Source organism: Hyperoodon ampullatus (genome assembly GCF_949752795.1).
Source record: "Hyperoodon ampullatus genome assembly, chromosome: 9".
NCBI classification, from domain to species: domain Eukaryota; kingdom Metazoa; phylum Chordata; class Mammalia; order Artiodactyla; family Ziphiidae; genus Hyperoodon; species Hyperoodon ampullatus.
The window spans coordinates 81,695,764-81,718,284 of record NC_136922.1 but is presented as its reverse complement, the minus strand read 5'-3'; the positions used below and the strand labels follow the sequence as shown (position 1 = coordinate 81,718,284).

The 22,521-nt window shown below is 37.7% G+C and overlaps 1 protein-coding gene across 1 annotated transcript; it reads right to left on the bottom strand.

Annotated features, from left to right (window-relative positions):
* Positions 1 to 814: 814 nt before the first annotated feature.
* On the bottom strand, positions 815 to 21,577 carry ASB15 (ankyrin repeat and SOCS box containing 15; the record flags this gene model as incomplete). Its single annotated transcript, XM_079711802.1, has 9 exons — positions 815 to 987; positions 7,398 to 7,551; positions 8,050 to 8,620; positions 10,211 to 10,382; positions 12,077 to 12,322; positions 18,318 to 18,476; positions 19,610 to 19,741; positions 19,828 to 19,880; positions 21,471 to 21,577. 9 exons carry the CDS (start codon positions 21,575 to 21,577, stop codon positions 815 to 817), a joined length of 1,767 nt encoding a protein of 588 aa, XP_079567928.1.
* Between the last annotated feature and the right edge of the window lie 944 nt (positions 21,578 to 22,521).

Below are 22,521 nucleotides of genomic sequence, written 5' to 3'. Positions count from 1 at the left end.
AAAGAGTTGGCAGGAGATAAGCAATGCAGAAAGAAGCCAGAGACAGAGCGGCCAGAGAGGTGGGAAGAGAGCCAAGAGAGCAAGGTATCCGGAGAACTGTTTCCTGGAGGGAGCAGGCAATCAGTCAGTTGCTGCAGGAATCACTTGAAAGAACTGAAGGATGCTCATTGAAAGTAGCAACAAGCAAGTTGTTAAGGACCTTGAGAAGGGCCGTGCAAGGAGCAGAAGCCAGATTACAGTGAGTGAATCTGCAGACAGGAAAGAGCTCTTTTACGCCATGTGGCTATAAAAGAAAGGAGAGAATGGGGCAGCAACTGGCTGGAGATGTGGGTTTGAGAATGTGGTTCTTTGTTTTATAAACATAGGAGAGACTTGCTCATGGATATTGTAGGAGTCACTTGATAGGGAGAGTTTGAAGACTTATTGCAAGTGAAGACAATCCATAGAAATTCAAATGCAAAATATTGACTAGCTTTAAAAAATCACAATGACCGCCTGGAGGGGTGGGATGGGGAGGGTGGGAGGGAGGGAGATGCATGAGGGAAGGGATGTGGAAACAGATGTATATGTATGACTGATTCACTTTGTTATAAAGCAGAAACTAATAAAAAAAAAATCATGAGAAAAAAAAATCACAATGTAAAAGGTCCTTAGAGATGTGAAATATGGTGTTCCCCAAAGAACCCAGGATCCAGTTATAAAATTGTCAATGGATTTAAATACATATAAGGATGTAAAATGGTTCCAAGAAATTCTCTGAAGGGATCTCATTTAAACACATTTTTTAAATCACATTTAAAAATATTATTTTAAATTATGGCAATTTTAGCTCTTGTCCATAGAGATCATACTCTTTAAATAATATGTATCTTTGAATAGTTGGTGGCAGAGAGAGCTTCTCCATTAAGGCTGGCTGGCAGAGTCGCTGGAGTCCTATAAGTCTTCTAATTCTTAACCTACATAAATGCTTTAAGGAGCAGGGATTCTCTAAAGTGAATGGGAAAAACAAGCGAAAAATAAAAACAATATTAATGGATTAACCTGTAAGATACAGACTGTTTTAGAATAATATTAATAGTGTCATTCTAAAAAACAGGCATGCACACGTTAGCAACTGGTGACTTTAAGTAAAATTCAAATTGCAATTAAGCCTTCCAGACCATTCCTCTAGAATGTAAGCTCCATGAAGGCAGACGTTTAGTCTGCCTCTGTGTCAGAGAGTCTGGCTCCTACAGGGTGTTCAATTACAATATGTTAAATGAATGAATGGACTTGATTAAAGAAAGCAAAGGCTCACATCTCCTTCTATTTATTTTTTAGAATTGAGTATTTGAAAGATAAATTTCTTTACTTCCGCTCTCTCCTACCAATCTTTCTGATGAATAGTTATCTGTGAAACATCAGATACAAATGATTCCATATATCCATTATTCAATCTTAGGTTTGTTTCAGTGTCTGATACCTAAACATTTTATATTTTCCAAAAAATCTACTAATGTTATTCAAATAGCTGATGTTAACCTTTATTTTCAACTCTTACTTTATCTCTAGTACATTTACCTATAGTATAATTACAGTACCGATATATTAGCCCAGCAGCATGAGCTAGTGAAAAGGCAGCATTGCACACGGACTTAGTTGTGGGCTCTGGACTCAGTCGGCTTGGATTAAAATCCTGGCTCTGCCACTTCGTATTTGTGTGATCTTGGACAAGTTATTTAACCTCTGTGGTCTCAGTATTCTCACCTGGGAAATGTGGATAACCCTACCTTACAGGGTTGTTTAAAGATCGAACAAATTGGGCTTCCCTGGTGGCGCAGTGGTTGAGAGTCCGCCTGCTGATGTAGGGGTCGCGGGTTCGTGCCCCGGCCCGGGAAGATCCCACATGCCGCGGAGCGGCTGGGCCCGTGAGCCACGGCCGCTGAGCCAGCGCAACAGGAGCCAGCGCGTCCGGAGCCTGTGCTCCGCAACGGGAGAGGCCACAGCAGTGAGAGGCCCATGTACCGCAAAAAAAAAAAAAAAAAAAAAAATCGAACAAATTAATTCATGTAAAGTATTAGAAAAGTGCTTGGTACATCGTAATCATTCAATACTGTGAACGATCACTCACTTCCATAATCAAAGAGATCACATTTCTGTTCTATTTGAAATTATAAACATTCAAATTATCTTGAAAAAATTAAAACAGTGTTTTTGAAAAACCATTGAGGCAAACTTATTGTTACCAAAATAGGCAGAATAAATCCATCTTTTTAAAAAAAATTACCATTTTATTTTTTTTCCCTAACAAAGCCTCTGCCCTACATATACCTGGAGGAATCCTGACATCCAGTGGTTAACCATACTCATAGCAATCAACTGACTTAAGCTCTAGTTGCAATGATGTGTGACTGAAACAATAAAAAAACTTCCTGGTCTTATTCTTACTTGGATTGCTTTTCTAAAGTCATAAGAATTGGTCATTCTTTTGCAATACAAACACATGGACAATGAATTACCAATTAGAAGCAGAATCTGTTCAATGACAGGAAGCACAGTGGTATTGGAGAAAGAGCCTGTGTTTTGATGTGAGACAGACCTAAGAGTTCAAATCCTTGCTTTGTTATTTTCTGTCTATAACTTTGGGAAATGAATTTATCTAAGCCTTATAGTTTTTTCCTTTACAATCTCCAAAATATTTTAACTCGTCTATTGTAAAATAAAATATAGATAAAGCCACTGCACAAACATACAGTTTCTTAAGTTATTATAAGTCATTATCGGGTGAACATCTTTAATCATTTCCCAGGTCATGAACAGAAGAACTTCCCCAGCCATAACAGAATTCCCTCCACAATCCATCCCAAACTTCATTCCTTCCTCCCCTATAAGGAACTACTGTTCTGATTTTTATAGTAATCACTTCCTTTAGAGCTTCATCATCTCAGTGTGCTATCCCTACCCTATAGTATTGACAATATTTTTTTGAATTTGATGTGTTCTTTAAGGCTTTTTTAATCTGCAGGGTCTTCTCTCTATCCCCTTCTTCCTTTCAATTAATCTTTGAATATCCAAAATGCCATATTTCACACAGCCTGAATTTTGAGACTGCATTTTCATGGTGCACTTCTGTGTCCTACTGTCTTCTCTATTTCTTGCAGATTATTAGCTGGATCCAGAGGCTTGATCAGACTCAGGTTTGATCTCTTTGGCAAACTATAGCTGGTGCTGTGTTCTTTCACCAAGAACCACATTACGGGGTATTAGCAGCTTACTGAGGGCTGCAAGATGGTGATATCTAATTATATCATTTCTTTTTAATTTATTATTTGGAATACTTTTATAAAAGGATACATTTGCTCATGTATTCTTTGGTTACTGGTGGCACAAATCATACAGGTAAGGTGGAATAAATGCTTGCATCTTTTCCTTCATTAATTTTCAAGATGATGAATTGATTTTCTTATCCTTTGGAGCTGACCAATTTTTTTTTTTTTTTTTTGCGTTACGCGGGCCTCTCACTGTTGTGGCCTCTCCCGTTGCGGAGCACAGGCTCCGGATGCGCAGGCTCAGCGGCCATGGCTCACGGGCCCAGCCGCTCCGCGGCATGTGGAATCTTCCCTGACCGGGGCACGAACCCGTGTCCCCTGCATCGGCAGGCGGACTCTCAACCAGTGCGCCACCAGGGAAGCCCCGAGCTGACCAATTTTTTAAATATTATATTTAAATATTTTTATTGTGTTCAATTCATTGAAATAATTATCCTTTTGAAGCTTAAATTGTCCCATATTTGGCCAGTGGGAGCCTCAAGCTGGCTCCTGAATTCTTTGGACATGAGTCTGTGAGAGTTTGTTATCTGGCATGACCAGATATACCTGACTCATCTTGCGTATTTCCTTCCCCAAACCTGAAATCATCCATTTCTCCAAGAAACTCTGGTTTCTTTTTCTAGGAAATGCTATTTCTAAGCCACAGTCTGGGTGCTAGGGATATGCACTGCTACTGGGCTTGTCATTATTTCTAAGACTCTTCTGTAGACAGATAGACACACACACACACGCTTTCAAGGTAAAATAGTTTATGAGTTCATACTAGTAGTACCAATTCAAATTCAGAACTACAGAATTTTTCTTTAAGCTCTTCCGTATTACATCTGTATTCCCTTTCTTCCACACTGGCAATCCTGGTTCTCAAGGATACAAAGAATAATAGAATTAGAATATTCTAAATACTGACTACATCTCTCATTCTCAGCATAACAATATTAATATCATGCTACCAACCAATATAATTTCTGAGCTCTGTTAAAAATGTCTTTGTGTGTGCTCTTTCCATTTTTCTCCCATTAAAAATAGTTGTGTCATATCTACATTATCTGACAGTATAACCATTATATATCTTCTCCCTTTTAACTGGCACTTAGTCTTGGTTTTCTGTTTAATGCTCGTTACTGGTCCTATGTCATTATCTCTTTAGTTATTTTGGTTTGTCTGAAGTTTATTTTTTAGTAGATTCTTGAGAACGTGATCAGAAGAGTAATATTGTTTAAGATAATCTGAATTTTTCCCTTATAAGTCACTTGTTCTTTTTACCTACATGACCAAAGGGTATAGTAATTTGTAATTTTCAGCTTCAAATCTTTTTTTATTACAAGAAAGTTTTTCACAATACACATTTTTGTATTTGTTCTGTTCCTTTGATTTGGTTTTCTTTTTCTTTAGCTGTCTTCAAAACTGTCCCTGTCTTTCAAATCCTTTTATATATCCCTTTATTTCCACTTTATTTTTTTAATTTTCTTTAATTTCATCTTCTATTTCTCCTAAGTCATTGTCTATTGCATTATTAGTTCTTGCTTTCATTCCAGTTCAGTCTTTATATTCGAAATTAATTTTTTGTTTTTCTTTCTAATTCCTTCCTCAGTACTGTTACTTCATTTCTGAATTTTTCTAATACTGACTTGCGTTGTTCTTTCATGTCTTGTGTCATTTTCCTTATGCTTTTTAGCTTGTTTTGAAACAGAGGGTTTCAATTTTAATCTGTTCTGAGGGCATGTTTTTCTGGCGTGCTTTTGTTGTCTGTGGGGATGTTATTCTGTTCCTCTTTCTATTTTTTCTTATAATAAATTTCTATGGAATTTGACTGGGATACTTTCCTGTTGTTCATTTTCATGTGTATTTAGTTTTCCTGACTTTCTAGAAGGATGCTTGGGTCAAGGTAGCTCTTCTAAGTGTACAGAGCTCCCTATTCTGCTGTCTTCCTGCATTGATCCAGAATATGGTGGCTGCCCCCTGAGGTTTCCTGGTTCTGTCTGTCGCCCCCATGTTCATGTGGACTCTCACATCTCTGTCCTGCTTGATTTTGACTTCACTCCCAGTGTGGGCCTTGGTTCAGAAGGGGAACTAGTTTCAAGAATTTATAGGGCCCAGAATATTTTGTAATTCCCCTTTAGCCTTAGTTTTTTGTTTTTTGTTTTCACAGTACGTGGGCCTCTCACTGTTGTGGCCTCTCCCGTTGCGGAGCACGGGCTCCGGACGCTCAGGCTCAGCGGCCATGGCTCACGGGCCCAGCCGCTCCGCAGCATGTGGGATCCTCCCGGACCGGGGCACGAACCCATGTCCCCTGCATTGGCAGGCAGACTCTCAACCACTGCGCCACCAGGGAAGCCCTAGCCTTAGTTTTTTATTTATAAAAATTAACGATGATAACACTTAACTCTACAAGTTGCGGGGATTCATGACATACTTTACATATACATTTCAGATACTTCATGTAACCTTACCATAATAAAAATAACATAAAATACTAATAATTTAGTTTTTAAAATAGCTAAATTTATAAGTGTTTTTAATGCTGTAGGCTTTATGCTAAACACCTTACGTGCATCATCTCTTTAAATCCCCAAAACAATCTTATGAGGTGAATACTATGCTAGCCCCATTTTGCAGTGGGAAAACCTTGTCATAAAAAGGATAAGTAACTTGCTCAAAGTCACACAACTAGTATGACTATCTTGGTCTTTTTACAGGAAATAAAAAATTCCCCTCCCCTCAATGAAACAAAAATGTTGCAATAAATTGTTGCTTGTTTCCATGAAAATATCAGCCCTGAATGACATATGCACTATATGACCCAGCCGTCCTACACCTAGGGAAGGCCAGAGTTCCATCCCATTCTAGGTCTATCTGACCCCAGAGGTCGATTTCTAGGCTCACGACACTGTATGATTCATCAGATTCTCTAAGGTTCCTGTTTCAGTTGCCACAAAGTCTCTTGTACCGTCCAACTCATTCCAGTGGAAGCACCATGTGAGGAAAATCCAAGCTTACCTCCAAATCTGCATTCAGTTGAACTATCACTCTTTCTAGCCCATCAAAGTCTCCATCCTTCCTCCAATTTACGTCTCTTGCTACCATAGTCAAAATGGTCCAAATTCAGATTATATACTTTAATGTATGAGACGCTGATGGAAAAAGTGCTTAGATGAAAACCACTATATTGCCTGTTTCTTTTTATAGAACTTTATACCTAACAAATATGGTATGTGAATCAGCTCAATGTTTCAGCTTCATCTTCTTGCCTATAAAATATAATCTACTAATTTGCATTAAATTTGGCTGATCCTAAAGACTAGGCTGTCACGGTTTTTCACATTTAAACTTGATTTAGGTGTATTAAGAGTGCCAGAATATTTAAATGTAATGCCAAGTTCTATGATGCTTCTTCGGGCTCTATAAAGTGATGTCCATGTAGGTTTTGAAAGTTCATTTTTCCAAACTCATATTTTGAAAGAGAAAACCTTTCCAGCTTGTGATTTTTTTTCTAGTTTCTATTTAAATTTGGAGTAATTTTAGATGTACTTTTATTGAAACTTTTGCCATATGATTCACTTTTATGATTATAAGTAAACTTTAACCTAGAGAGTACACAATGGCCTGCTTGTAATACATACTTTTGATGGTAGGAATTTGTCAATAAAGACCCAGAGGAGAGCATATCAAAAAGGATAATTCTAATTCATTCCATTCGTTCATTTACTCAATATTTATTGAGTATTTACTGCTTACTAGGCATTATGCTAAGCCTTGAGAATACAAAAATAAACAAAACAGATCCCTGCCCACATGGAGATTACAGTCTATATACTTTATGATATTATAGAAGTTAACTTTTAAAAAGTGAGTTCTAGTCAGAATATAATATAGTAATAGTATTACTCATTATACAATTAAAGAGTTGGAAATTATCAAGAAAAGCAAAAAATTAGTATCTTATATCAGAGGAAGTATTAAGGATGATTTGAAGAAACAGATAATTCTGAAAACAAAGTAGCTATGAAAAAGTATCAAAAATGACATTAAGAAATTTCCCCTATATACATTCTCCATAAAAAATTTTGTAGGAAAAACTTTTGCTTTTACCTAGTATTTGACGGATTTCTGGCCATTCTCTCTGTACTTCTAGTGCAGATTTCAGTTTAGCACACAGAGGGATATAATCCATGTAATCCATTAATACACGAATAACACTGCCTAGCAAGTGTTTCATCCAAGGAACTGTAATAAACTCACAGAACTGAGAGAAATGATAAAATTTAATTTAGTAGTACTTTTAATATACTATGTACATAAACAATTTTGTTCTGAAAAATTATTATCTGTCTTTTTACAGGAAATAAAAGTTCCCTCCTTGTAATGAACAAAAAAAGAAAATTAAACGGTTTGCTTGTTTCTGTGAAACTATGAGCCCTGAAGCACGCGTGGCTCTGATGTGATTGTATTCAGGATGATGTGGAAGAATCATGCTTCTTTCCATGCTTCTAGCCCCAACATTCCACCAAATAATCATAAATTATTGATATATTATCCCACATTCTTCAACATTCAGTTTCGAATTCAAGAAAAACACACTTTTTTTTGCCTAGTTTTATGCTTATTTCCCCATATCATTGCAAACAAAAACTCAAGAACAAGAAAAATATAAAAGTTGGAGTTGATTTTTCTTTTCTTCTAACATCCCTAATGAGCAAACGTTAGCATGATGACCCAATATGAAGAGAAGGATGTAACTCACCGGGTTATCTTTTACGACACAAGACGTCCATCCCGGCAGTATCTCTTCCTCTATCTCTGACCATACAAACGAATTTCCAAAGATGTCCCTGTGCATGCAGTCAAAGCACATCTCCACTTGATAGCCGTTATTCAGCAACAGCCTGAGCATTACCTCATCATTTAGGGCATACTGAATGGCACTGGGGAAATGAGTGTCATTCACATGCATGAAATAACAATTGACATTAGCTCCATGGGCGAGAAGCAGCCTGACAATTTCATGATTATTGGCCCTCACTGCCACAAGAAGACAGTTGAGGGGATCTAAGTTTGGGTCTGCACCTGCAGCCAGGAGGACTTCTGTGCAGTGGATATCATTATTGCAAACGGCAAAATAGAGCGCAGTCTTCCGTTCATCATCATAGCTCTTGGAAATGTGGTCAGCAAGCAGGGTATTGACATCAAAGCCATTTTCAATAAGCAGTTCTAGGCACTGTGAATTTTGTCCATCTGCTGCTGAGTGAATTGGCGTTAGCCCACTTTTCTGGATTGCATGTTTGGATGTTACTGGAATAAGATATTTCAGGGCACTAAAAAAAAATCAAATATCCACATGGCATGAAGAAAATCAAGAAATTAAGTAAACCAGCTTCCTCACTAGACAAGTGAATGCAATTTACTTAGTTTCCTTTATTTTCTCTAGATAACCTTACACAAAAACATATAATCTTTGTCCATTGACTTACTACTTTTCAGTTTAGTGTAATTTAGTTTAGTTTTGATTTAGCTTCCCAGGCTAAATATTCCTGGGGAAAATACTGGATCTTATATATTTGGTCCTAGAATTGTAATTATTCAGGAACCCTCCCCATCTTTCAGTTCTTCTCTGAACAGCATAATATCTATAATCAACCAATGCTATGTAACGAAAAAAGTATAATAGGAAAGTAAGCCCATTAAGCCCATTTGATGCCATAGAAGAATGCTTCACACTCTTGACCACTAGGACATGGAATCACAGGAAGTTAGAGATGGAAGCGACCTTGATCATCACTGAGTTCAACCCCTTTATTACCAGTAGAGCCATATGAAGTCTTGAGAAGTGAAATGACTTGTCCAATGTCACATAGATGTAGGGCAATAACTACAATGTAGGCCTCTTGAATTCTCATTTGTTTCTCCCCTTTCACTGCTTCCTGAGCAATGTATGCTTTAATATTGGCCATGTACATCCTGTCTGCTTACTTGAAATTGAATTATTGACAACATGAAGAGTTTTTGTTGTTCCATCAACGTTACATCAGTTCAACTGAGACAACTAACCACAGCTTATGTTTCAAAGAACCTGTGACAAATAGCTGTGAATTTCACACTTGACTGATGAACTAGAGAAGTATGAGAGCCACAGGCAAGGATAAGTTGATCTCTTGTGCCTAATTCAGAGCTACCATGTGTGAATTTATGAACTTTAACAATGTGTCACTTAGTGTCAATTATGTGTCATTGGCTACTTAACTTAGCCAATGTCACCACTGAAATTGTGATAAAGCCTAATGATTTCAAAGTTTTTGAACTTATGAAATATACATAATTGCCTAAAACCATGCTTTCATGGTGGGTAGTTTAATATAATGATTATAGATTTCTATTGATATGTTGGTTGTGGCACATTTTTGTGATTTAAAAGTATATCTGGCTTTTTTGGGGGGGGGAATAAAGAAACCTAAATTTATAATGAAACTTTTCTATTCAGGAATAAATTTGACATTATATTATAATATCTGTTGGTGTTGATAAAGATTAGAGTAACACAAATTTTAATCCTTTGCCAAGGGCAAAATTTTTAGAAACCTGTAGCCATCTGTTAAACATATTAAAAGAAACAAAAAGGCACATTTGGGCGGCTTGTGCAGAATTCTCACTTATAACTTACCTTCTTCTAAAAGAAAATATCTTTTCATTTTAAAAGTAGTATAAATTCAATGTGGAAAATTTTTAAAGTAAAAGAATACAAAAAGAATGGGAAAAATCAAACAAATATATAGATATACAAAACTTGTGAACATTTTGCCTTTTTCTTTTTGGATTTTGTCAGGTGTATAGATAGATCTGGGATTATACCATATATACAAGCTTGTGTTTTTCCACTTGAAATGATCATGCTATGATTTATTACTCACAGATAATGTCCCTCGTAGGCAGCTCGGTGTATAGGAAGATGCCCTGCTCTGTTAGGTATGTTTCCACTTCCTCCATATTCCAGCAGGAGGGAGATGCAGTCAGGATTGCCCCCTCCTGCTGCCTCAAACAACACTGATGCCCCATCATCCGCCAAAGCAAACACATCCCCTCCTGGCAGTAGAAAACATGTGGCATAGTGATAGCTGGACAGATTGTCAAGATAATCTCCTTAAAAATAACCTGCTGTTTTCCTTTCTGGTTAGGACTTAAAAGTATAGAATTAAGAACACCTGTGTTCTCAGTCTTTTCAATAAACAATCATGCAGCGTGTTTCATTCTAGTAGAAAATCTTTCCATCATAAGAACATCTGAGAAATCAAGTCAATTTCCACGATAAGCAAAGGCTCCCCCCAAAAGGTACAGTTAGACTTTTAAAGACATCAGTTAACACTCGATTTCAGTAAATATTTATCAACTCTCTTCTGTGTGCAAACACCATGCGTGACCCGGCAGACGATGCTAAGATAAATAAATCTGACTATCTTAAGTGGCTCTGAGGGGAAATGGGACAAAATATCATCAAAGAACACAAACTGTATAATATTCAAGTGATGTCAGGACCAGAAGGCATGATGTAGGGGGAAGTGGTCTCTTTTCATTGTGGCTTTGTTGCTGACTGTGAGAGTTTGGGGCAAGCTATTTACTTCTATGAACTTCCAACTCCTCATCTGTAAACTAGAGTAATACAGCTTATTTCATAGGGCTGATTTGATAAATGAAGTTGCATTTGGGGGGCGCCTCAAAAATGTTAGTCTTTTCCCCACAGAGGATAATGTTGTCCTAGCCTTTATTTACAGATGAGGAAACTGAGACCCAGGTGCTTAAGTAACTAGGCGAGAGTCAGACAACGGGTAGGTGGCAGAAACCAGTTTAAGAAGTCGGTATCTTAATTCCTGGTTCTGTTGTTGTTTAAAGCACTTGGAGGTTTCAGAGGAGGACAACATCACACTCTGCTGGGAAGAATTAGGAAAGTCTTCAGGGAGGAGGTGTCTCAAGACATTAACTTTGAATTGTGTTGGAGGGTATTCCAGATGAGGGCAAAGACCTAACCCAAACCCAGAAAGAATGAATGCAAGGTATGTTTGGGAATATTGCTAGGCTATTTAACTGGAGTACAGGATACATATTAGCAGTAGTGAGAGATAAACCTGGAAAAACAATTCAGGATGATGCAGTGGGGACCTGAGCATGATTCAGTGGGCAGTGGGGAGCCACTGAGGATTTTCTGAGTAGTTTATTCTACTGTAGCTGACCTTTAGGGAGAGGAGCTGAGTTGTAGTATACAGTATGGATTCGCAGATGGAGAGACTGGAAACCAGGAAAATGGTTAGGAACCAATTACACTGGTCCAGGGAAGATGGGAGGATGCAGATGAGAGGGTCTGCCAAGGTGAGAACAGGTGAGAGAGAGGGTTGCTGTAGCACACGGCAACTGACCATATTTGAAACAGAAGATGATGGGGGAATTAGAGATAAATCTAAGCTCTCAGTCTTGGCTGAGAGAAATTATTAAAAGTGTGAAAGAAGAGAAATTCAATTTAGGAGAAGATGAGTGTGAGACCTTGGTGAGCCATCTATGTAAAAACTGGGAGCAATCAGGGCCAGGCACTCAGATTTGTAGGTCCCCGTGAGTAGGGTTCAAGTGAGTTGTGCAATAAGGGTCTATTGAGGGGGCTATCGAGGGATGGGACAAAAGCTTGATGCCCAGATATATTCAGGAGAGGAAGAGGAGCCAGTGAGAAGTGGAGGAAAGGAGATCCAAGAGGCAGGAGAAAAGTCAGCAACATGCAATTCCTTTCTACGTACCTTTGTGGATCAGGTGTTCCAACACATCACAGTGACCATACTCGGCCGCAACACCTAACGGGGTGACTCCAAATCCGTCTCTTAGGTGGACATTGCCTCTGTGGTTTAGTAGTAGAGCTATTATATCTTTGTGGCCTTGTTTGGCTGCTTCATGCATTGCTGACCATTGCTTGACACGGGGCTGGTCAAGGTTGGTGTGGTGTTTAAGCAGGGCAGACACCATGTCATAGGAGCCCTTTTTTACAGCTTGAAGATGATTTTAGAAAGAATAGTCAATGGTAGGCATATAACATGAATACCTTACATGACATTAAACTAATTACCAGATTTAATATCAAAAGAGATATTAGTGATTTCTTTTCTTGTATTTTTCAAACCGCTTCTATTTCTCATACCAAATTCCTATTGTGGAGTGTTAGCATGCAAGATGATACCGCCTTTTCTTTAAGACCCTGACCTGAGGATGAGTAAGAGTTTCATGGAAAACAGGATGCCTATCACTAAGGAAGCTGTGTGTACTCTTTCTAAACTTCTGTTGCTTCATCAACAAAATGAAAATAACATCAACTTTTGTATAAGTTAAATAAATTAATGTATGTATGTAAAATGCTTAGTATATACTAGGAGCTCAATAAATGATAACCATTATTATTACTATAATTTCATCACTTCTAGGATCATGGAGCCACATGTGTAAATAATGTTTATCAAGTTTTTCTCCCTCTAGAATGAGTTTTTTCCCCACCAAAGCCAGCAGTAAATATTAAATAAACTTCTCTTTCCCATACTCTTATGAGAGGTTAGCAATAGGAATGTTTAGAATCCAGATAGGTCAGTTGTTCTTTTTTATAGGTGAAGTATGTGACAGCTAACGTACTACGTTTTCCAAGGTTCACTAAATCGGATGTCTCTCTCCCTCTCTGTTTTTTTCTAATAGCTGAAATTACACTGTTAAAAGTTTTCCCCCTCTTCGGATTGTTAATGGATTGTCCCAGTTTAGATATAAATACTTCTCAAAGAGGTAACGCATTTTCCTCTTATCAGTCAAGTAAAATCTTAGTAAGAAACAGAGCAGGACGAGTGCTACTCTCTAACACTCATTCATTCGTTCATGCATTCTTTCGTGCAGTTAATACGCACTGGCTAGATGAAAGGCACTGAGTTAGGCACTGTGGACAGCAGGAAAAAGACAGACGTAGTTCTTCCGTGGAATTTACAGCCTGGGGAAGAAGCCTACGCTGTCTTCTGTTTGAAGAGAGACTCGGCGTCTGGGCCTTTGCTGGGAAAGGCAGGAGGACATGTAGGGCCACATAGAACATCCTGGGCGGCTAGGAGGCAGAATCCAGAAAGGCTCTGAGGCCAAGGGAAAGGGCTCCAAAAGGCATAAAAGGAGGATGAAGACAAACTTGGCCTTTTCATTTGGAGGCAGGCAAGCCATCAGGCAGTGAGATTTCAGTTTTTCTCCTGCTTACTGGCTGAAGCAAAGTCTGCTGACAAATGCCTTTCTCTGAATCACCCACCTGCCACTGGCAGCTCTAATTACAGTGAATTACCTCATCCTAGCTGGTGCTCTTGCAAACATCAATAAGTTAAACAAACTAAGAGATAATGTGTCCTCATTTATCTTCTTGCTCCTATTCCATTTTTTCTACTTAGAAAAAATGTATTAAAATAATGAACCTCTTCCCTCATGATCTGTTTTCCTTTTGTCTGACTCAGGGAACATGTTGATTAGAGATATTAGTCTTTTGTCAAGAAAATAACAGCATATATAAGCCATATGCGACTTAAAATAATTAAAAAATAATTAAAACTTTGCTTGCAGTTTAATTTTTGGAACTAAGAATACATTTTATTTCTCACAGAAATAATAATCAAAATCATGGGGAACCCCTCCCAAGCTAACCCATGAAGACATTCATAACAAATAATTGGCTAAAATAATGAAAACTAACAAGGTACAGAATTTGTGTAATGTAGCTAAGTAAAATACAAATTAAATAATTTATGAAGTAAAAAATATATTTCATATATATGTATCTTTATATGCTTAGAGGAAAGCAAGCCTCAGTTGAATAGTTAGGGAATTAGAGAATTTTGCATTGGTTATAGGCAGTATTGAACACTTTATAGCTTGCTGGCACTTTTCTTTTTTAAAAAAATTCTGTCATTTTCTTTCTGGATATATGTGTTTTGCTCATATAATTTACTTAATATAGGCAGTGAGTTATCTTCTGACTCATATGACATACCAGTAGAGAAGAGATTTTTTGTTGCAATATCTTGACAAGGATTGGAAGATTGAAAGAGGGGATGGAGTAAAGAGGATATGTATTGATCTGTGAGAAAGAAAATGTCTGAAGTAAAATTAACCGAATTGTAAATGGCATAATGTTCTCGGAAAATGGAGGGCAGTGGAACTGAGATGTTGTGCCAGACAGTTCCCTCGGCTTCCTCTGTACCCTGGGGCCCACCGGCCAGGATAATCTTGTGGCTATCCTACTGGAGAAAGGCTACACCAGGTTCAGAGGGTTGGGTAGAGAGGGAGTCCAGGGGCAAAAAACAGTTAATAACTGTCAGATCATCACAAATGAGATATCTACACTCAGCAAGTAACTGTATAACATGACTGTAATACATCTAAGTACCATAAGTAAGGGCCCGGTGGCTGATGGGGAAGAAAGGCCCTGGAGGGACCAAAAGTGATTTTTTTTTTCCATCTAAGGAGTATTCCATAAATAAAGACAAAGATAATAGTGACAGGTTAAGACAAATAAAAATGGCATTGTGCATCAATTTTTTTTTTAAAAACCAGCACTTTTTTCTCTTATCTCTCCTTTATATGTTAATGGGCTGTGAGTAGAAAAAACTAGCCCAAAAATTCAAGAAAAAACTGCGAAAGTGCCATGGATGATCCATTTTTCTATGAACCTAAAAAGACTTGACATGGATTCCACAACGAATGTCCTGAAGAAGGTAACCCAAGGAGAGTCCCTATTCTCCAGAAATGTGGATGATAGGGACATAAGTGAACACCTCCATAATATTTCCTTCATGAGACTTTGGTTTTATCTTTGATGTTACCAGTTGGTTTTTAAAAATATTATTTCCAAATGTTAATTCTATTTTGACTCTGATAACTCAACGATCAAGTTCCTTTCCCATACTTTAGTTATTGCTAGAGTAGAGAGATCAACAATTGAGACTTTGAAATGCATATAAATACTTAGTGCTCTGTTGTGGGCATTAAGCAGTAAAGAAAAATTTAAATGAAGCCAAAAGAAAACAAATGAGTGATAATCATAACTTAGTTGTCCCTTAAGAACATGAGTGGATTGAGAATTGCAAGTAGAGAATAATTGTATATTTGCCAAGTGAGATAGTATACAAACTCTGGAAAAGTGTCTCTTTTTTGCAGAAATCAAAGACTATAGAAACACCAACAAATACATGCAAAGACTCCATGGTATATGCCTTTACAAAAATAATAGATCACACTAATAGTGGTGAAACAACCAGAGGTGATATTCCATTTAGTATCTGTCCCTGCTCAGGAAAAGAGTTCCGTTCATTTATGAAAAGCACCATGTTACGGGGACATAAAGGCTGGTAACATGTATGCAGAGAAAAATCATCTCTTCCGCAGTACTTGTGTTTCCCCTTTTCCTCGAGCAAGAGAAGCTCCCAAGTTTTAGCTGTTCACAGTCTAACCAGGCAGAGACTAAATTTCCTGGCTTCCCTGGCACCTAAGTGTGGCTATGTGACAAAATCTGAACAACATGGTATGAACAGAAGTGCTGTGTACAATGTCTAGGTCCTCTTCTTAGAGGCCAACATGCTTTCCCAAGGCTGCCTCTTTCCTCCCCCCTGCTGGCTGGAAAAGGTAACATCTGAAAGTCTTTGTAAAGGAGACCTATCCACCCTGCCAGCCCTAGGCCACTCACTTCTGAAATGTTGTGTGAGAGAGGAATGAACTTCTTTCTTTTGAAGTCATTGCTGTTTGTTTGTGTTGTGTGTCTGTGTTTGTTTGTTTGTTTTGTTATGGAAGCTTTACCTCTACCCTAACTGTAATCATTAATTTGTCCAGTTTAATCTGAATTTGGGAAGGCTGAAAGCTCTGACACAGGGCAAGAGTAAGTAAGGAATCAGATCAGAATGCGCCCACGCTGTGGTGACACTGTCCATGTAACAATTCTGTCCAGGGGCGAAGACTTGCCTAGGAGGTTTTCCCTCCCCTGTCTGCTGACGATCCCCTTTACATCCCCCAGGGTCACAACTCAAGAGCAACTTTCTCTTTGGAAGCTTCACAGATTCACTGCTTTCTTATTTCCCCAATTTACTTTGAATATACACCTTTGTTATAGCATGTATTAACACTAATATTCTATTTCAATCATATCTAGACTCTCCTGCTAGACTCTTTGAGAGGAAGACGATCATAACATTTATCTTTCTATCCATGCTGTCCAGCACATGCTGGCTTACTGTGACTTTTCAGTAAACATTGGTTGCACTGATGTTGTTGAATTAATGTTGTCAAATGTAAATACTTTACTGATGTTCAACTTGTCTAAGTTTTCTGTTACTGATATTCGGGTTGTTACTGATATTCAGGTTGTTTTAAAATTTTTAGTGATTTTTAGTGTGGACAAGGGCTGTGGTATTGTTTTCTCGCTGTGCCCACAGCTCGTGATGCTTTATTTGCTTCCTCTGTGACTGCTGGTGCACAATCTCAAGGCTTTTCCCTCTCCTCCTGCCACGCCTACACTATTTCATAACGTCTCTCTTCTCCTGAGCATCTACCATGTGGCAAGAGTTTTACATATTTATATTTTTCTCTAATTTTTTATAACAATTCTGCATGGTGGTGTTGTATTTCCATTTTATACTGGAGGAAACTGCGGTCCATGACTACAATCTCACAGCTAGAATTAACATTCACTTAACAATACTGTATTGTATATTTGAAAGTTGCTAAGAGAGTAGATCTTAAAAGTTCTTGGGGTTTCCCTGGTGGCACAGTGGTTAAGAATTCACCTGCCAATGCGGGGGACACGGGTTCGAGCCCTGGTCCTGGAAGATCCCACAAGTCACAGAGCAACTAAGTCCGTGCACCACAACTACTGAGCCTGTGCTCTAGAGCCCACGAGCCACAACTTCTGAGCCCGAGCACCACAACTACTGAAGCCTGCAAGCCTAGAGCCCGTGCTCCACAGCAAGAAAAGCCACCGCAATGAGAAGCCCATGCACCACAATGAAGAGTAGCCCCCGCTCGCTGCAACTAGAGAAAACTTGTGAGCAACAACGAAGACCCAACGCAGCCAAAAATAAAATAAATTAATTAAAAAAGAAAAAGTTCTCAACACAAGAAAAAACAATGTGTAACTATGTGAAGTGATGTATGTTAACTAAGCTTTTTGTAGTAATCATTTCGTGCTATAGACATATATCAAATCATGTTGTATACCTTAAACTAATACCATGTTATATGTCAATTATATCTCAATAAAATGGGGGGAAAAATAAATCCAAGGATCTCAGGTGCCAAAGCCGAAACTCTTACTCCACATCTATGTCCCTAAGAGAAGGAAAGGTTATCTTTGGTCATTTGTAGTTAATCTCATCTCTCTCTCTGCTTCTACAAACAGACCTGCTAATTCTTATCTGTCAACAAGCAGCAGGATACACAAGCCTGAGAAGAAGCTGATAGATAATCGACACCTTCAGGCTTACAATCATTCCTGTGTTGTGTCACAGTGGCAACCCCCTAGTGGTGCCCAGTGCTGCACCAGTGTGCTCAGAATCTGCTGGATCTCCTGCCTTTCAGTTCTTCTTCCTTGTCCTGCTGTGGACCTGACGTCTCTCTTTGGAATTCCCTTTCTGCTTCTTTATTCAGGCTACAGATCACACATGATCACACATGAAGCTATAACCTTCCTTATAGCTGGACCCCAGTTAGAGAATATTCCTTTAGAATTGGCTCTCCTGGCCTCATAAAACTCCTCATTTGGATCCCCCCTGATTAATTGTTGCTGAAAGAGCTTTCACATTTGACCTCTTTGTGGGATAGAAAAACAAAATCATAGGACAGGTGAGATGGGGGTTAGGGGAAGACCTCAGGGAATGGAAGGAGATGAGGTCACACAACTTTAGCCAATCAATACACAGTGGTTTCCAATAAATACTTATTAAATATTATTTATCTCAAATTATAAAAGTTCTAGAAAGAAAGGTCATTTACCAAGCAGAAGGGGTGTCTCTCCTTTGTCATTTTTGGTGTTTGGACACACTCCTTTCTCTAGTAAAGTTCTTACATTTTCCACCAGACCAGCTTTGACTGCCAAAGTCAAGGGTGTTTCTCCATCAGAGGTCTTGAACTCCCAGAGCGTCTTATAGGATGCTGAGATATGAAAGCATTGTGTAAAGTTAAAAATCTTTTCTTAAAGGATATCATATAGATCAGAATGATGCAATATTATCTACAGTAGATTGAACAAAGTCAACTGATGAAAAAGGGAAGACTAAAAAGAGATATGATTAAAGTCTAGCAAATGACAGTGAGTAGAAGTAGATGAGTGTGGGCTTGCTAATCAAGTTGACAGCTAGCAAACCAACATCTATGTCTCAAGGTGCCTTTTTAAAAAAATGATAATGGGTTGTGAATTCTCATTTCTTAGTAAATTGTAAAACAAATCCCCAATCCTTTGTATTATTATTTAAACTGCATCTGAAATTGCTTTTTATCAAATGAAGTCTGTGAATGTGGGAATGAGAAGTATTTGAATGAATGTATCCAGTCAGAATATGTCAGAAAAGAAATACCATGCTTAACATCATCTATTTCTGTCTGTCTATCTGTCTACCTGTCTAATTATCTGTTTTTAACATTTTCTTAGCTGGCTGGCTAGCTGGATAGCTAATTATCCAGTGGCTATCATTATCTCCTACAGCAGAATCAGGGAGCAACATTGAAGGTTGAAAAGTAGGGCACTTTCCAATTGTTTTATAAGATGCTGAGATGTGAAAAATGCTATGTTAGAACATCAGAATTATTATTAATATTTAACCTTAGGTAGGCTTACCGCAATAATTATTAATGTTTGCATTATGAAAAAATTAATGTAATATAAGGATAGATATTGTAAGTACTACTTGTTGTACTAAATAATACTCTTTTGAATGCCACTAACTTAAGAGACAATTCAAGATGAAAATTTAAAACTGACTTCTAAAAGCAAAAAGCTTTATATTTAAATAAATTAATTCATGCTGCAGACAAACTTTTAAGTGATAATCACAAACATCTTCACACCAACCTGTGCCATATTTTTAGGAGGATGCAAAGGGTGAGCCCTGAACCCCACAAAATGTACCGATCGTTGTACTCAGTTTAAATCATGAGTACTGCCTTTTCCAAACTGCAAATCATCTTTTATTCTAATTTTTCTTTTTGCTTGTTATGTTCATTGGGATTACTCCATAACATCTACATTATGGCTTCAGTTTGGTCAAGGGGACTTTATGTTCTCTTACCATCCAGGACAACCTCAAGTATTTGTCGAATGGGTTGAACAACAGCTTCATGCAATGGAAACCATCCTTTTTCATCAGCTTCATCCAATGCATATTTATATTTCATATACTCCTGGAGCTCAAGAATGTGACCTAAAATAAACCCATGTGCTGATAACAAATCTCTTGGCCAAGTTGAATCTCCAATCCATCCTACTGTAGGTGATACACCCACTTACCTTGCTTTATGGCCTCCACCAGCTTTCTCTTTTGATCACTTAGTGGTACAAATCTACAGAGAAAGACAAACAAGCCATATTTGTATTCATGGTATACTTCAAGGAACCAAAACATTTATTTAGTTTTTGCACATACTTTTAACAATCAAGATCTAAAAGAAATGCACACAACTGATTTTATCTACTTTAAAAACATAAATGTCTAAAAGTCAGATACAGAGTGTATTTATGATACATTGGACCTAAGAACACTAGTGACGATGGAGAAACAGAAGATTATAACATCGTCTCTGAAATTAGTTGTAGGCAATGAGAAAGGAGTAAACAATTGGAGTCAGAGTCAGAAGAGCTGGGTTCAGGTTTTGTGATTTTGTGATCCCGGGGAGGCCAGTAGCCTCTCTGGATGGTGGTTCCTACATTGGTAGAATGAGGGGATTAAATAGGAACATCTCTAAGGCTTCTCCCAACTTTAAAAACACTATGCTCAATAAAGGTTTGTTGCTTTGAACTTAATAATTGCTAATTAATGATGGCTTACTTGGGAGTGTATGCTCTACACTGCATGTTAGAGTCTTTAAGCAACTGATCCACAAGTGAAAAATAGGCTGAGCATTTACAGAAAAAACTCCCAAGTACTGGCCCAGCAGGTCATTGTCAACCCTCAAGGATGTTCTCTGGTGTGTGTGTTTATTCAGAGGCAATAAGGTATTTCATAAGAAATTGATTTAACTCTATTAAAGCAGAAGCATCCACTGGTATTCTTGGACTGTAAATGCCTTCCTGGGAACTCTGAAGTTTTAAAATCTGTTGCAGATGAGGGAAAAATTAACAAGACCAGAAATTTAAATGTAATATGTCCATTTTTTAAAAGCTCAAAAGCAATAATTTTATAGCACTGAACCTTTTCAAAAGCACTTCAAAATGTCAGAATACAGGATTCTAAATACTATAATAGAATGTAAAGGTAAACTAAAGTTTGTTTTTATCAGAAGTATAATGTATGCTATTCAAGACAAAAATTTACTTTGGCAGTTTTAGACTCTATAACTCTTGCCAACACAAAACACCAATTTTATGTGAAATTTGTTAACTGCTGTCACTTGAATAGTAGATAATTAAGTAGGCTCTGGTTTATATATTACTTTGTCATATATAATAAAATCGCTCAACTATTTTCCCATTCATTAAACTTACAGGCTAGGTGAGTTAGCATTATTCTTCATATTTTAAAGGTGCAACATGGAATCCATTTCTTATAAAGGCTGCCTGAGTCAGTAGCAGAACAGATTCTGTATACTTAGCTATACGTTAGTCATATAAACAATGCTTGCAAATTTGTTCACGTTATTTATTGTCCTGTTTGATTCCATAGGAATTTAGGAAATAGGCAATCGTATACAACCAAATTCAACTGGGAATTTCCCATCTAGGTAATCTCCATATTCCACAGGAGACGGGGATTTGTAGAAGATCAAATAGCTAAACCTGTGCACAGTAGCTCTTGTACAGTATTTAATTCCTTGCCAGAAAAGAAAGGGAAGCATTTTCCTGGAGGAGGGCTCAGGAAATATCAATCATTTCATTTTACAACAAAATGAAGACCATGAAAAAGTTTGGGTGAGGATAGTCAATTTGAATGTTACCTTTCAGGATAAAATACAGTCTTGCTGGCTTCAATGGATTCTTGAATACTGAGCTGAACATCATAACTTGTAAGATGATCTTCATCGGGGTCATCATTAGCATCCATGACTGAATATAATTTTGAAAGAGGCAAATTCTTATTATCAGCAAATGCCTCAGAACCACATGTAGAGTTTACCTGAAAGACGCAAAATGAAAAATTTAAATGCATTCACTTTTCCTCATTTAACAAACACAATGCAGTTAATATTTTAATCCATATTGTATATATAACACCCATTCTAACTTTTGAAACCTTAATTACCTGCCTTTTGGGTGTCTACATTTTCTAATTTTTGACTTTCTTTTGAGTAATGACTATAGTTGGGCTTCCAAGAATTCCTTTTTCCACACTTCTGACTTACACTAGTTTGGCCCATGTTTTTTCTCAAGACATTGTTCTACACAGCACATTAGAAGTTCAAAACTCTGAGAAGACAGACAGGGGTAGGAATAAAGAACAGTGAGCCTTTCACATTCTTTATTTTTTCTTTATTCTCTGTCTGTTGTGTGTGGGTTTTTTTTTTTTTTGCTGATTTAGTCCTTTCTTCACACCCATGGTTTGAGTTGGCTGCCTTGAATTGCAGTTATTTCTGTATTTGTGTTCAACTCCTTCTACCAAAATCTACGTTCTTTGAGGTGAAGGGCTCTACCTCACTTATCTCTGCATCGCCTGCAACTCTAAAAGCTGCCTGTCATGGGGAAGCTTCCCAATGAACAACTGTTGAATTAAAGTTGGAGAGAACAGGACGTCACAAATGTAGTGACTTAGCCCTGCCCTCAGGAAATTTGATAGAGCAAGTGGAGAAGACACGAAGGAAACTTCAAATAGAAGGAACGGAGAACTTTTAAGCACTGTTCTTCTTGAGAAAAGACTGTCTAGTCTCACAATGAAGTGAACAGCTTTCAGAAGTCCAGAACTTTAAAATAAATCAGGAGAGCATTAACCTGACAAAAACAGCCTTAGGCACTTTGAGGACTTCTTTACTGACCAGTTTAGATGGGTTTGAT